The sequence below is a fragment of the Tympanuchus pallidicinctus genome, unplaced genomic scaffold, assembly GCF_026119805.1.
Source record: "Tympanuchus pallidicinctus isolate F22 unplaced genomic scaffold, pur_lepc_1.0 scaffold8, whole genome shotgun sequence".
NCBI classification, from domain to species: domain Eukaryota; kingdom Metazoa; phylum Chordata; class Aves; order Galliformes; family Phasianidae; genus Tympanuchus; species Tympanuchus pallidicinctus.
In genome coordinates, this window is record NW_026294802.1 from 54758786 (window position 1) to 54776187 (window position 17402).

At 38.9% G+C, this 17402-nt stretch overlaps 1 protein-coding gene across 12 annotated transcripts in view; it reads right to left on the reverse strand.

Annotated features, from left to right (window-relative positions):
* DENND1A (DENN domain containing 1A) overlaps positions 1 to 17402 on the reverse strand; it is a 170900-nt gene that overhangs the window by 33794 nt on the left and 119704 nt on the right. For 11 of the 12 annotated variants that reach the window (XM_052668130.1, XM_052668122.1, XM_052668119.1 and 8 more), the window contains 5 exons: positions 4548 to 4649; positions 4142 to 4229; positions 3542 to 3582; positions 1885 to 1956; positions 792 to 848 (listed from right to left, as the gene is read on the reverse strand). In XM_052668130.1, coding sequence (XP_052524090.1) covers positions 792 to 848; positions 1885 to 1956; positions 3542 to 3582; positions 4142 to 4229; positions 4548 to 4649 — 360 coding nt within the window. The remainder of the gene's footprint in view (positions 1 to 791; positions 849 to 1884; positions 1957 to 3541; positions 3583 to 4141; positions 4230 to 4547; positions 4650 to 17402) is intronic. The other variant, XM_052668120.1, reaches the window with a different exon arrangement.

Sequence of the window (17402 nt, forward strand, 5' to 3'; positions counted from 1 at the left end):
CTTCAGTTATATTAACAAATCAGCTATCTTGTTTTTCCAAAACTCTCTAGTAGCTCCAAAGAATAAATAGAGTATCTGAAATAAACCAAGGCAGAATCAACCATTCATCCATAAGGCATGTATGAGAACAACCATGCTTCTGGCTTAAAAGGAGCAATGAAAATTGGATAACACTTTCCTCAAACACAATTCAGTGTTCTGGGAATTGCACTGTTTATAAACAAAAACAGATTCGGAGAACAGCAAACAGTGTGAGTATTTTTTGCAGCAAAAATTCAGATTTGAACTGAATATACACACTTAATTCAATTCCTTCTGCCTAAACTTTACAGTATACAGCCATGAAGTGTGTAAATCCTTTGCCCAACAAGGGACGCTGTGCAATTTTTCCTGCAGAAATGACAACAATCTGCCATTTGGAAGAAGTTCATTGCCATTTCTGTGAGAAAGATCTCCCAGTTCATGCAAAGTCCCCTTCCATAATGCCCCAGCCAAATGGACAGGAGATGGAACACTCCAAATAGAAAACTCTATTTTCTGGCTTTTATGGGTTTAAGTCAGTCTTAATGCGCTTGAAGATGGCTGGTTTTTTGTTGTTGTTGTTGTGTTGTTTTGTTATTCTGGTCTGTGAATATTTACAACAGTGTGAAAAATCCAGGACAGCTGGTAATGCATTTTGAAGTGTGCTAACAACACTGTATCAAACAGCTTCCTATTGATCACATAATGCTTTTTGTGAGTAAGTGTTTCATACATGGCGCTTACACATTTTGAATAAGAACTTCAAGTACCTTTTGCTTCAAGCGGTTTTTCACTTCTTTTATTCCCATTTTTGCATGATCTTTTGCCTGCATGAAAAATTAATTTAAGTTAAAATCTCCCTCTATTTCTAGCAGTAACTATGTCTGATATCAGTACATCCAGATTCACCTTCTGCAGTTACTAAAAAATGGCAAGGAAAAAATTGAAACAGGGTACTGAAACATTGAAACAAATAGAAAGCTAAAGCAATAATAAAGAAATACTAAGCATACATTCAATTTTACAGAAATTTTGCTTTCTGCTTTGATGCCAGAGACATCTTTCATCTCTTCACACTCTACACCCTCTGTCCTTCCCCCTACCTATTTATCTTTGCTACTGGTTAATGATCAATACCTGCAAACTTCTTCCTGGATGTCTGTTCCATTTAGTAGAACCAATTTCATCCTACTCATTTCTCTCAGGTTGGAGAAAAGCAGGAAAAGAAAAATAGTTATCTCAATGCTTTTTGTAGCATTATTTCCTAAAACTGAGCTTACAGAAACCTGCGCTTGTTTCTGTGCTGTTTTGCCTTGCACAGCAAAAGTGGCAGGCACACATGACAATCCAGTAACATGCTACTGTTTGTTAACAGAACCAAAAACATTTTCATTTAAAGAATAACTCAGTAAGTTGGACTCTAAATAAGTATGTATAAGAAATCTCTAGGGAAAATTAATTGACATTTAGAAAAGATGGAACAATTTGGAAAATGAGAGGATTCCCTTATTTCGATGAAACTGCAAGCAGAGAAACCTGAGGTAACAATGATTTCCAACTGAGTAATGATGAGATGGTAGAGCTGCTTAGCAGAGTATACAGGCACTGTTTCCCAGAAATAAATAGAATACATCATCTATACTTACAAAAGAAATCGCAGGTTCTCATTCTCCTCTGCATTTCAATTATGTTTAAATTTCAAAATGACTTTTCTATTTAAATTTGAAATTGAAATGAATACATATTTCAAATAATTTTTTGAGCCCAAGAAAATGAATTCAAGCCTTGAGTTTCATTTGAAAGGTTAAAACAGGATTATAATTAGACTCTTATCTCAGTAGTAAGCCAATACTTGGTACTTACGAACTTATAGACAGTCTTCATGGCAGGGTTAGCTTTGGTCTTTACTGTGTTTAAAATGGCTCCACTTCCTTTCTACAATTAAAGTAACAATGGAATTAATTTTATCAAAGCTCCTTAAAGCCAATAGCAGTCCATTCTTAACATCATTCTTAACTTTAACAAAGCATTACCCATGTTTATTAGCAGAGCACAGTATTACAATCTTAAATTAAATAAAAGAGAACAAAAGTAAAAACGGATTGAATCTTTCTTTCTGTTTTACTGGAGGAAGCCTGGCGCTGTTTAACAGAGTGGTTCTCAAATTAAAAGATGTCCGTTTCTTGTGGTACTAACAGGTCAACTCATAAAACAGTATTACATGACTGCTCCACTCACCCTCAAGGTGTCCTGTACATTGTGTTAAAATCCTAACCGTGTTGAATAAAAAAGTATCCTACCAAATCAATATTGGAGGCAGAAAACTCAGTTTCAGGTAACCCTAAATATTCAATTGGAATTCTTTTCTTTTTTTTTTTAATTTTCCTTTTCCAAGGTCTAAATGGATAAAGGGATAAAGTGAAGGTGAAAGAAATCTAAGTACTAAACAATCCCAGAGAAGTTGATTTGCACGTGATAAATATAATAAGTCATAAGGAAGCACAATGTCAGACAGAACAATCCGTCGACGTTTTACACATCTTCCACACGCTGACCTGCTGAACAGCACCTCTCTTGATAAAAGAAATGGGCAAAACTGAAAGAATCAAATCTTATAAAACTCTGTTTTCCTATTTTTGTGCAAAATCATACTTTCAGACATCAGATGCACAAGCAGTCAATTTTTAAAACTGCTACATATGTTTCTACAGAACAATTGATCTTTAACAAAAAATACCAAATATCAAATGTAATCACACAGATTTTCATATTAATTGTCAGCCATCCACTATAATTTTAAAATATAAATATAATTAATATATAATATAATTATAATTATAATTAATATAATTTTAAAATCATCATCCTATGTATTTATGTATAGAAATGCATGTAGGTTTTTCCATCCAACCACACTATGAGATTTTTTACATTACTCTCATAAGGTATAGCTGCTCATTCAGAATTATCAAGATAATCCTGGGGCCAGCCTTTTTGTATAAGGAACATAATTCCATTCATAACCAGAAAAAAGGCAAATGGAATGGCGCAGAAACAAGTCTGTCAGGAAAGAAACTGGCCCTTCCTACTGACTCACACTCTTAAACAAGAAATATTTTACCTTTTGATACATCGTATCATATTTTAGGCACTAAAAGAGAAGTCTAAAACCAGATGCCAATTACTACTTGGAGCAGCGTTTTGCAGTGGCAATGGTCCCTTTTCTTTCCTTTTTTTTTAGTAAAGAAGGATAAAACACATTTCTTCCTCAAATAACAATAACTTATTTCTATCTGTTTCCAAAACACGTAAGAATTCCTGTGTTGATTTTAATGTACATTTTCTTTTTTCTTTTTTTTCCGACTGAAGAGCATGTTAGTTTCTCACAGCTAAGCTCAAGTTCACCACAGCTAAACCCTACAGGAGACAAATTAGTCTTGTTCTTGTCTACAGCCATGCAGAACTGTTCAATGGTCCAGTGAGAGTTAGAATGCCTGTTGGAAGTGTTTTGTGTTCTTACCCTTACTGTAGAGAGCCACTGGAGGTACAATTTGTCACTACCTAGACAGAACCACAAAAATAAAGTGTAACTCTCCCACACGGAAAACAAGCCAGAAATGCAGTGTTAGCACTCAGTGGTTCTAGCAGCACAAGCACTACAGGAGAGGATAATCATACTTCCATTTTACTGTAAACAGCAAAACCAAAAACTGATCAGGTATTTACATTCTTTCTTTTACTTGAGAAGAGGAATCTCTATTTTATCTGGACTTTCTTTCAGGCATTTGAGAATGCTGAGATTTTTTAAGGTTGCCAAAAGAAACATTAGGTGACTCTGGGTAAAGACCCGGTTTTTTCAGTGTCTGGCACTGCAATAACTCTTTCAGTTGTACTTCAACCAAGAGGTAAAGCTGAGGTTTTCTAAGGCCAAACCGATTTCATTCAGACTGTGATAAGTGACTCAAAGTTCCTTATGCAGAAACAACAGTTTTAAATTTCAGATACTACAGAGCTCTCACTGCTAATGAGATGAGTGCAAACAATGACCACGATGTCAGACAGCCAAAAACGGCAAGTCAGGGACAACCGCTGAAAGTACCTGGAAGGACGTCTTGCTTACCTGCATACTCTCCCATATTTATTTCTTCTTCAAAAGCATCATTGAAGCCCTCCCCGGAGTTAAGAAGATCCAGACGGCCATCGATGAACTACAATATCAGCATTAAGAGTTTTTTCCAGAAAGATTCTATTCTACATTTGCAGCAGCAAGGACAATGTTCTCATAAAGAAGTGACCCAGAAAGGGAATGAAAATGCAAAAAAAAAAAAAAAAGGCAAAATGTTTACCAAAACAAAATGCTATAAAAAATAACATTTGTCTGTACATCCATGTTCTCAGCCCTCTTGAGGTAGTAACATCATATTCAACAATAATATGTTTTCTGTGCAATAAAGAAAGCAATGAAAAACAGCTGTACTGCAAAATACTCTCCTGCATTAGAGCAACTAGAGCAATGAAGCCAGTACCTGCTTGAAGAGCTGGAGCTGAATGGCGTTCTGAAGGAACTGCCTCATGACTGCAGAACGATGGGACACAAACGTTTCTTCACAAAAAGTGATGGGTTCGCCCTGCAGAATTCAGAGGATTAAACACCGAAGAAGCTTGTAATTAATCCATTTAAATCCACTGTCTCCATTTTATCTACCTCCTTTCCAAAATAAACAGATAAATAAAACTTGCATCAAGTTCAGCAAACTGCAGCTTATTTCCAGGTTTTAATCTGGTAACTGAGAAACAGTGGCAAATTATGCATCACAAATTAAAACACATTCACTTACTACACATACTAATAAAGCTGGAGAAGGACCTCTCATCAGCCAAAAACAGGTAATTTTACTTAAAGTTTCCAAAATATGACACCAAGTCATCGAAATTTTGTATACTGTGCTCATCTTTTCTTCAGTCAACCTGCACAAACAAGTCAGCAACGTCTACTCAGTTCTTTCCACAGTTTAGAAAGATTACACTTTCATATACTGAATTGACTGAAATTTCTCTTTTTCACATCCTTGTTGGCAAAAGATGGAGATTGTTTTGCAGCTCTACTTTTATCTTATTTTAATGAGTTATGTTAATGCTGAAGTCTGCTGTGCACCTGCCATAAGGGCACAAATTACCTCCACACTTAAATCGACAAATACTCAGTGTAACAAGCAAATATATTTACTGAATTAAAACCAAGAAAGTAGCAAAGCAAGATAAAATTGCAATGATGTATAATTAATATGAAGGCTTTTTCATAACCATGTTAAAATGTATTTGTTGTTTTTTTTTATCTGTTGAGAGTTTAGAATAAACATTAGACAGTAAAAAAACCTGAAAGCACACCTTTAAATGTGCACCACCACTGCATTTCCAAAAGCCTTTTGTATTAGAAACCTGGTTTGCCATTGGCCACGTGAAGGCGGGACAGCAAGGCGAGCGCAAGGCCTGCTCACAGCCCCACTCACTGCACTGTGGAGGGAGCTGGGTTTTCCCCATCACTTCTGCAGGAAGCTGTCACACGGCCACCAAACTGGCCCTGCCACTGTCACCAAACAGTGGGAGCAGTTCTGACAGTTTTTAATGCAATTTATGAGGAATGTGAAGGATTTACTTGCCTTGAAATAATCAGAATGTAGTAAGCTAATTGCTCCTGACCCAAGGAATCAACGTGAGACTACGTGATGTACCTCACCCCCAGCCCCGCAGCCAACAAATGCCAGACTCACAGGGTGTTCCTAACCTGAGGAAAGGACCCATCCCAAGTGAGCACCTGAAAAATGTATGAGCCATCTTCTCCTGAAGCCCAAGAATTTCCAAGATTTTGGAGGAGAAAGCAGGTTTCTTATGTGACAACTGTCGTTTCGGAATGGTTAACCTAATTTAAAAAATACCAACCTGTCTTCGATTGACAGTAGCAGGTATTTACTTGATTAGCGTGAAAAAGGCTTCCCCAAATTCAGCTGTTGGAACACAACACAACAACAGGAACACAACAAAAACCATTTGTGGCTACAGACAAAAACTGGAGTGTGAAAACAGCAGGAACAATATCACAAAAAAAAGCATAGATTTAGCTCATGTTCAGATTGGAGCAGTAGTTCACTACAAGGAAGTTCAGCTTTCATTTAATCCTCACTTTCTAACTACTATAATGAACATAAGCTTCGTTTCCTATAACCTACAACGTAACGTTTGTCCCATGGCAGAGGGATGCGAGTGCTGTGGACAGCAGGCTGTGCCCAGCAGCAGCTCCCCCAGCACTGCTGCGTCCAGAGCCAGCAGCTCCTGGTGCCCAGCTGAGCCTCACTCCGCTCCACGCAGCACACGCACAGCAGCTGGGCAGAGCAGTATGGTGCTACCACACTTCCTTCCCCGAAGTACTAATGACTGAGTTTGTTCATTAGGTTGATTAGACCTTTTGACTTCTTAAGAGCCAATTCAGGCTCAACTGCTGCTGCATGATAGGAAAAACTTTCATCATCAAGGTCAAGCGTGAGCTTTTCAGCTCAGAACGCATTAGTACCTCCCATCCTCCACGACTTCCAGAAGGGTGAACACACTGTTGCTAACCTCCATCCACAGCTTCATTACAAAATGGCAAGGTGGACAATAAGATCATTTCCTTGACAGATTGAGTTAGCTGTAAATTATGACACCTATCAGCTCTGCTTTTACTGACAGATGACATTATATGAGAGGGGATAAGCTAAGAATCACAGATATTTGATGAAATCAATGGTCTTGTTCACAGGTAAAACAATTACAGTGACTTCTTATAAATCCGCCAACTACTAGAGTTGCTATTTCCAACAATTAGAATGTAGGCCTTGATTTATCAACACCTTGAATTTCCATTTTTCTTCTCTCCAACTAAAAGCACAGGATCATTGCAAATACTCTGAATGTGCAGACAAAGCAACCCAGCAAGGCAACTGATGTATTTCAAAGTTAGATAAACACACCTACACATCAAGTTTAGATAACATCATTATTACTGTTTTAGAATAGAGAAGTTCACACATTTCAAAGAAACATAATCTACAACCATAAAGCAAGAAAAGAAACTTCCAAATATAAGTTGAGAATCTTAGACTCCTAGATGTATTGAAAAAATAGGTGCCTTCACACACCTACCTTTCTATGAATATTTTATAGTCATATGGCAAAACAAAGTTCATCAGAGCAGGGCTGTTTGCTCACGACCCCTAAAAAGCCGAAAAGTTTCAGCCCACTTCTGATCTGCTGCCAGCACTACTCTAAAATTGGAATTCTCTTACATTCTAAAATAATGTTTAAAACTTTAAAGAAGCAAGTGAGAAATGAAAGGAGGCCAGGAGTGCTTTAAGTCGCTCCTATAGTTTCAAGAAACTCGCTGTTGCATACTTTGCAAAGCCCCAGAGCAAACTGAAATACAAAGTCAGTTCTGATCACCTGCGCTCCAAGAGCCCGACAGTGACATCCCAGGCTTTCCAGACAATCACTTCTCAAAAAGCACAACTTTCTTTCAGAGAAAGATGCAGGATCTCCTGCAGACAGTTACTGTCAGAGAGAGAAGAACCAGACCCGAACTGCCTGAACTGCCCTCCTGCAGACAGGCCACTACCTGGCTACTGCATTAACGTTCACAATGAACAGGAAGGACTAAAACTACGTGTGACAGAGAAGATAGGCACAGGATGGAGAAAGACTTGGAGGTGGGGACAAGGGCAAACACCAACGATTCTGAAAAGACACATGGGTGCCCAGGGAACTCACAAAGTCCAACTATTTCCACTCTAACCACAGAATGGACGCCCAACGTGCATGGGACAACGGGGCTTCAAGGCCACCATGCGCCTGGAGAGCACACAAAGATAAAAACGACAGCTCTTTGCTCTTGCACACAAAAAGATTTCAAAAAATCTAATTCTAAGGGTTAACAAAAAAGCCAATAAAGATACAGGAGACTTTGTTTAGAAAACCATAAAGTTACACCATGGAAGAGGCAGGCAATCTCCTGCGCATTATCATGGTCAGCATGTGGCACAGGGTAATGAATTTTGTGCTGCTGTATGCATGCCTTTAAACGACGTAGGTGCTCTTTCAAACCCTCTCTAATAAATACACAAGCCATTAAAGCTGCTCTGTATACTACCCACGAAATGAAAAAATGTGGGTAGAATTTAAAGGTGCAGAACAAGTTGACAGTCTGACAGTCTACAAGCTGTAAGTTGGTGTCAGTACTCCAGGCAGCCAGAACCCAAACATACAGCAAGAACAACGATGTGTAAGAGATCCATATATCACTGTTTCATTACCAATTAGATGTTGCAAATGACCACATCTTTTACTAAAATTGGTTATGCGGCAGGTGACAAAGTAAAGCCTGCAGAGATATTCTAGGAATAATCATTCTTAATTCCATCCAGACTTATAAGGAAACTAAAGATACGAGAACAATCTCACTGATCTGGATATATATATCAACGTCAGACACAACAGCGACCAAAGGCAAGCCACTGCTCTGCAGGCCTTTCAAGAATTGTGATTACGATGTCAAGGAAAGATTAGCTCGTCACAGCTGAAGAAGGATGATCAGTCAGCCAGCAGGATTCCATAAAGAAAATCTGAAATTGGTGATAGACACCTGAGAGGACACTGCCTCATTCAGCTTGCATTTGCAACGACAAATAACCTCCCCGTAACTAGTACCTACGTTCAGCACAAGAAAGCTCTCTGCATCTGCCTCAGTCATAATGGAATCAAGAAAGCATGGATCAAACACTCTGCATTAAGCAAATGGTACAGAGCTTTATTAGCATTTCAAGATGCTGCTCAGGAACAAAGAAATCACATGCTCAGAGATTTTACCGGACTTCTTCTGAAGAAAATAAATTAAGACTCTTCAAAAAGAAACCAGTTTACCAGGTCTGATAAATTAGGATTTCTAAGAGTAATCTTGGAAAGTATTTCAAAATCATGCACTTACCCATCCAGACTGTACTCCTCAAACACTTACTGTCTCATGTAAATGTCTGTTTCCATCATCAGTCCAATTCGGACTTCTTATCATTTTCCTCAATACAGTAAATAACCACTATGGATAAAGTTACACTGAGAGTGAACTTTTTTCCCTACTTAAAAAAAAAAAAAAAAAGACAGTATTTAAAGCATATGTACTGTAAATCTTATTAAATCATGTATTAAAAGTATCAAACAAAATGGTACATTTCCCTAAACTCTCTTGCAGGTGCTGGTGAATTGAAATTCCCTTCTGACCGCTGTCATTTTTCGGCACACGGTCTGATAACTCCTGTAATTATAGCACTGAAGGACAAATAAAAGGGAGAATGACTGCAAGTCAGGCAAATCACTGACATCACTCATAACACTCAACCACATCAACCCTGCCTTCAAAATGCTGTATGTCAGAACTTTCCTTACACCGGTGCCATGGTTCATAGGTACAGGCATGGGCAGCAAGCTGCGCAGCGACAGAGGCACCATGAAGGCGTTTGGGAGCCTCCATTTCAACACGGACTCAGATGGCTCACGAGAGGCAGTGAGACGTGCCATGGCACTCCTAGTTTGGACTGCATTAAACGGGCACTCACGTTTTTTCTGATTGTACCACAAAGTAGAATCCACTCTGCACTAACAAACAGAAATCAGAAAAATCTGAAGCAATACAAAAGTGTTTTTTGCTTTTGTTTAATGCTTACACAAACACACAGCAGTAACCAGGTACGCACACACACAGACCCAAACTACACTGATGTCAAAATTTAAAAAAAAAAATAATAAAATTTTAAGCATTCTCAATGCTCATGTAATTCTCTGTACAAAACCAGACACCAGCCGGGTCTCTGCCTGCAGACAGAAGCAGATTCACACCAACAAAACTGTTTTTGATGGATTTTGATCAAGAAAATTCAAATAACTCCTCAGAAAGGACACAGATCTGCCTCCTACAGCCACTTTATCATTTATCAGCAGGCTGCCAGCTAGAATGAAGCAAATTTAAACACACGATCAACTTTGCATGTAAAATGATGAGAATTCTGTGGCCACAAGTGCATCTTCTATGCCTTTGCTAACATTATTATTACATGATGATGATGATGATTATGCATTACTAACTTGTAATTAATTCTACAAAAACCAAAATGCCTTCAGACCCAAAAACCGTATTAGCTGTATTAAAATTGCTATGAAACTTTTGCAAGAAAGAATACAAAATAAGATTTAATTGCTTTATTGCACTGAGGAGAAACAGTTCAGATACTGACAAAGACAGCAGAGTTCAACACTACCCCCTTCACAAATTATTTCAGCCCGTAACTTCCTGCATCATTAAGGGATCAGACAAAAACTTTAAATAAGAGATGAAACTAACAAAAAAAGTGTCAGTGGAAAATAACTAAATCACACAATGACATTTTTTGCTTTTCCTTTTAATTCTTTTTAATTCCTGAGGATAGCTTTTCTTCTCAGACCAAGTACATATTCACAAATTTGAGAACTACTTTCCTGTAATAGACAAGCTGTTGTTTTTTTACAGGAGCCTGTCAGCTCTGATGTCTGAATCATCCACACGGCCAGCTGTTCTCTGACCCAACTACTAATACAGCCTCATGCCTCCAGAGCTCAAGCAAGAGCCCTGGAAGACAACGTGCAAAGAAGCCAGTAATAATGCACTTAGGGTTGGAAGGGAGGGGGAGGAAGGAAAGGGGGAGACAAAAATATTAAAAAAATAAAATAAAAAATAAAATCACCATTTCACAGATCAAGAATAGAGGCAAGAAAATAATAAGCAACTTTTACATGGTCACAAAAGTCTCTGGCAGAGGCAGGAAAAAGAACCAAAATTTCTTTAATCCCTGTTCAGTACCTTAAATATAAGGCTATTCTTCCTCTTCCTACTTGATATTGTGTCAATGCATGAGTGTAGGTGTTGAAAGAGTAACAAAAGAAAAGTAATAGTATGGTATTATGAGCTGAGAAACCTAATCTTTATCAGATACAGCAAATCTCTATGATGCTGCCTGCACCGGGAACTCTCTCTTTGTCCTGGATATGCTTTAAATTACTGGTATAATGTGTACTGTATATTGTTCAACTCTTATATTTATTCCACAAAAACCCCTGTGGCCTGCATGCGATTTTATCATTAGCTGGCAAGGTAATTTCAGGGCCTGGTTCTGCAATCACTCCATGAGCAGCACTCCCATTGAAGCTAGTACGTTCTGCATGCAAAGTGGCTATCAATTCCCTATAATGAAAAAAGCCTTTTTCTATTTTAGCTATTGTAGTGCATTAGCAACAACACAAGAAAGGAGAAAAATTGCAGAGTGATTCTTTCTATGCGTTATTTTATACTATGACAAAATATAGAAGTCAGTCTACACAAAGTATTCCCCAAGAGATGCCTGATGACCTTTTCTTTGTTTCACTTATTAAAATTCAACATATTGTTAGAAAGAATAAAGAAACCTCCACAGAAATCATGAATGACTGGCCATAAACAAAGAGTGCTACAATAAGGAGTCCAGAGGCGACAAATCACAACAATGAATTCTTTTGATTCCGTAGATACGTAAAAAACCAACAATTATCCAAAACAATGAAGCTTCCAAGATTCACCCATTAAAAAACGCTGCAAACACATTTTGCACTGACACATTTGACTGTGTTGCACAACGATCCCCAAAGTCACACTGAAGATAGAAATATCTTAACGTGTAGCTAAGATGTGGAAGGAAAATAAACAGGTCTTAAACTTCAGTAATGCAGGGTAAAGGAGAAGTTTTAGTCACAAAGGTAGGTAATGAAAGTCCCACTTATCTCAGTAACAGCAATCAAAAAACAACCTTCTAAATAAATGGGATTGAACTTGAAATTTTCACTGAGATCCAGTCTCTGGTAAGACGCTAATGCACACGAGATGAGATAACATGATCTACATCACCTCCTTTCAATCGTATCTGGCACTTAGTGCTATTACTGTAACAGAACTCACTGAGGTTTGATCTGTCATCATGTTACACCACTTGCTAATTTGGTGTGGAAACCTCAGCTACTGCCACGAAAACCAGCCAGAAAAGCAATCATTTCAGACTGCATTAGGAACACTGCAAAAGGTTTCATTCCTTTCTGATCTAGTCCTGCCATGGTCTCTGGGGAAACCTATGTGACCAGTCATTACCATATAAACGCATGCACACGCACACTTGCCACGTTAGTTACCACATGATGGATTATAAACCCTTAACTTCAGTCAGTACTCTCACAGCTGCAATATCGCCTGCTGTTGGGATCAGCCAGACCTCCATTCCTGCCAGACCACAGCACTCACACTGCAGTGATTGCTGCACACTACTGCTGCATTCCATGTCTGCACAAAACGGTCTGGAAAGAACGAAGACACCAAGCCCACATGTGCTCAAGATGTTTCTCCTCACAGGTGGAAAAGAGCAAAGTAAAGTGTTCCCTTTAAGAGTGCTCAAGGAGAATTCTTTTATTTTCCTTCCACCACCTACTTACTCTTGGTTTGTCAGAGTGAGGCTGTGACTTAACCATGAGAAAACGTACCAGGCTCAAGAAACAGCCAGCTTGGTGCAATCACCAGAAGTGTGGTCCTTTTCCTTTACTTTTAACAGAGCTGCTCTATGATCTGCACTGAATGAAGCCCTTTCCCCAGACCAAAAACAGGTTGAAGATCCATTTTTTTAAGTTAGGTTTGATTTTGTTTCCCCAGGGTCTCCTCTACATTTCACTTTCTGCAGTTTTTATTTAAATAGTTGGAGAGGAAAAAAAAAATAAATCCAGCCTCAGAGCTGAGAGTGTTGCACATTGCAAGTGCTGAGAGCAGGACGTGCAGTCTGTCCCAGTCCTCAGACGGCTTCCAACACGTTCAGAAAGAGAAAGCTGCATCAAGCATGAGGATGACAAAAGCAGATTTATCTTATCACCACCTTTGTCCCTCAGGGTTTGCTCGATCCACGATGAAGCAGCCAAAGGGAATCTGCTCTCCGCTGTGAGCATGTCACTTGTGCACGCTGAAGCCCAGCTTTGTAGCAAGTGGAATTATTTACTGTTTGGCCACATTATTCCTCCCAGCTCTCATTATTTCAGCTGCGTATTTTTGACATGGAAACAACACAAAATTTCTTAAGTCTTTTGTGAAGGAAAAGCTGCCACCTAATTAGACCACCTGTGCAGAGACACATCTGGTCAGGCACACAGCAGCCACACGGCTGTCCTGGAGACGGCTGCGCGGTGCCCAGCAGCAGAGGGGCTCGGCCGCACTGCTAACCTGTTCTGACAGAGAGCAGCTGGGCAGCTGCCTGCAGGCCAGGGTTTCCCTCCAGGCCCACACACCCTCAATGCTAATTGTATTTTGTACAAGTCCTTCTCACCTGCCCCACAACCTCAGGCCTTCTCACCCACGAAGCACAGGTAGGCCTGCAGGGGTTTCTGTCAAGAAGGCTCCACAGACTTTGATGCCATGTGTACCAGTTGTAAGTAGGACTGACAACTGACAAAACACCATCCAAATATTTGCTTCCTTCGCTGTGATGCTTTATTTTGGCATTCATTTCAAATCACAATTAAAAAACAATGCATACGAATTTCTGCAGCTCACACATTGCAGGACAACATGCTCTGTGGGTGAGGCCCCAGTTCTAGCAGAGCAAAACTTAATTTTGTCCTGCACATTCCTAAGAAGAGCTAATCATGAAGTCCATTCTTATGGTATCCTCAAACTCAAAGACTCTGATGTCAGTCACTCTCTACTGAAATCACTGATTTCTACTCATGCTCTTTTCCCAGTTTTATTCTTAGCACTACAGAATTATATTTCTCCACCTGTAAAAGCTGGACATTCACGGAATGAAAGCTGTCTAACAGTGTTCTTAGTTCTAGTAATGCAAGATTTCACATTCAATAGCAGTTCGAACTCATTTTTCAGGGTTAAGCAAAATAAATATTCAAGAACTTTAAAAAACATATAACATGCCCCTCTCCCCAACATGCCCAATTTTACTAAGTAAAAAATCTTTGCTCACTTAGATTTCTACTATACATTAATACTTTTAAAGCTTAGAAACAACTCATTTGGTGCTAAAGAGTTAATACTTTGTACGGTGGTCACCGTAAACAAGCACAGTTTCAGCTAAACAACATTGCTTTCAGAGACACAGGGCTTTGCAGGTGTGAGCAATAATTAAAGGTTTCAGCACATCTACCTGGGTGAGGCATTTCTGCCTCCTATTCCAAGGAGGAAGCCCTCTCTAAGGAGTGCAGAAGAGCTCATTAATGAGGCTAATTAGGTGTAAAGGGGGTAGAGTCTGGCATCAGCTGCAGCTTATAGAAGCTAATCATTAAGCTTTGTAATCTCCACCCCAGAACAGCAGATGATCATGTTCCTAAGTGACCAATGTTGCTAAGAAAATTTCCAGCACCTGAGTACCTGACCAAATACTTTCTGGTGATGCTAACAATCCTCTTAACTCCCGCCAAGCCAGAAAGTGGGCTCAACGTCATTTCTTCACACATTAGGTTTCTAACAACAAATATCCACACAGATCTGAACTTTACATGAGGTCTATAATGCGGTTAGTTTCTGAATTACTAGAAGTCAAGATATCAACAGTACATGGAAGGAGCACTAGAAAATATTGGTTGGTGGAGCAATGTGAAGAACAACACAGATAAGAGCAATAACGCCAGAAAAGAGTGATCACATAAACCTCCTCAATGTTTGCAAGTTCTCTCTGTAATTTCTCTGCACAAAGCAGTGAAATTACAATACCACAGGGATGAAAGCCTTGTTAATAAATATGTAAAATAAGGATTTCATTGTACTCATCTAATTTGAAATAAGGACATAATTTCCATGGAGAGAGAATACATGAAAGCAGAGCTCAGTCTGGAACTTGTTTTTGCAGAATGAATTGTAAGGATGGCAAAGTATTGCAGCACCTCAACGTGAACGCTTGAGTTGAACAGGCTGCACAGGCTCCTGCCAGGTAACCTACTGCTGTCCTTTTTGTCTCTAGTTCGAATCAGCCTGCAAAAATCCAAAACTCTTAGATTTGAATTAAAAAACATCAAAGAGTATTTTTCATCACAATTATTTTACTACTTAATCACAGGGTTTGTAGAGAGAATTTTTTTTTACTTCCTGGTATCTACACAATTTCCACTCCCAGAACTTGCAAGGCAGTTTACATTAATTCCCCTCAAAAAGCATTCTACTGAGTTGTGTAACCCTGCGTCCTGCTCACATGGAATCTCTCTGGCAGAGTACCTCCACCTATTCTCCCCCTGCAATACACTGAAAAATGTACATACATTGAATACATTGAATAATGCACTGAAAAATGCTGACAAGAAAAAATTTTGATGAGTTTTACATATATATATATATATATGTATACTTATTTTATACTTAAATAAAATATACTTAATATACTAAATATACTAAATATACTTAAATAAAAATTTACGTAGAACTTTTTTATCTGTAGTAGATAGCAGTTAATATTTTTGCTAATACAATCTCTGCTGTGTATCAGAAAAATATGCTGTCCTATTATTGCATGCAATGGTAAACAAAACTCTGTCCTGCTTTGCAAGCACACCTCACTCCATCTTCTGGAATGCTTCAAGACTCCAAATCACAGCATTCCTCCAAAACCACTGGCTTCTTCACAACCTTTTATCAGCTGTTTGTGCCATGCACAGAAAGGATTAGCATCAGTAAGAGGAATAAGAACTAGGTGTAGACAGACACTCAACATTTTAACTGCAAGAACGGGAGCCTCCTCATCGCCATCAGTAACACGCATCTTCCCCTTCCTGCTGCAACAGGACCCAGCTGCCAGCACCATGGCTGGATGTACTGGCCATAGAGAAACCTCAAATACCGAATAACACAAAACATGCAAGCAGGAAGAAAATCTAAAGGAAAGCTCCTTAAGGAGAACCTGGAGACATTGGTAACTGAAATAAAGTAAATCAATCTATGCATCATAACAATGCCCCTTAAATCATCTAGGTCACTGCAGTGCATTATGTGCTTGAATACCTGTGCTACATACATTGTCACATCCATTGCATTTATTATGTTTGCAGTAACCCACCTTTGCAGATCCTCGAATTGCTCTTGAAAGAATATTAAACTAAGATCTCTGAAGCATATTACTTACAACTCTTGAGTTTTCAGGAAAAGCTATATAATTTAAAGGGTGCATTTTCCAACTAAGAAACTAAGCTGTAACTTTGTATAGGTCACTAGATAGCAAAAGTGATTAGATCAAGGTAATGCTTGACTCTCATTGTCAATGGAATGTAGAAAACCACTCAGTTTATTCTGTTTGCCTTTACTAACTGAAACGGTTAAAGATTGGAAAGAAAAATCCCCTGCAAAACCAGAGAACGTGCAAGTATCACTGAGGTCATAAGGGCTGCAGCATATTAAATACGAACTCCCTTGTCTTCATATTACTTGTGGACTTTGAGCTACACAGATTAAATTATGGGAGCTGCTCACAGGTGGCACCAGCTCTCATTATCAATCAGGGTATGGCTGAACACATCAAAATAACAGACACTGATAATCCAAGACTCTTCTCAACGTGCATAAAAAAATATCTCAATAATAACCAGCACCTTTTCTTACAACAATGAAGAAATCACTTGAATAGGATGACAGAAATACTTTGTAACCTGCACTACACTGCTTTTAATAATTCTGCAGGCATATAAATGAAGAATACATTGTGTAATAAAGGATTAACAAAAGCCTTGCGATAGGCCCGTTCCCCAGCATTGCAGCCACTGTGGCTTTAGCTTCTTATGCTCCAAAAGGACGAGTATACAAGAAGCTGTGAGAAAGTATACAGGTATTCAAGACCAAAAGTGCAACACCATTTCTTAAACAGAACCATAAAATCTTCTGAAACAAACTTGTTATCAAAGTACCTGACTGTATCACAGGGAGCTGGGATGACAGAGCCTCATCCACTCTGTCAGAAACAAACTGCTGCTTTTTCTTTCTAATAAGTTACATCATACTCAAGCAACAGCATTTCTCGTGGTTGATCTCCAAATTTAGGATAAGGAGGGGAAAAAAAATAGAAAATTGCGGTTTTAGTAAAGAAACGCCATAACTGATCCCATGAATCGGCTGTCTGCCTGGTTATCTGTGTCCAGTGGAGCCACAAGCAGATGCTTAGAACACACCAGGAAGGTGGAAATCCTGAATGTCATTGCTCTACTATCTGAAAAAATTCAAGGAGCCTCGTGTCACTTGTGTATTAAATAAACCCAAGCAGAGGCCCCTCTCCAAT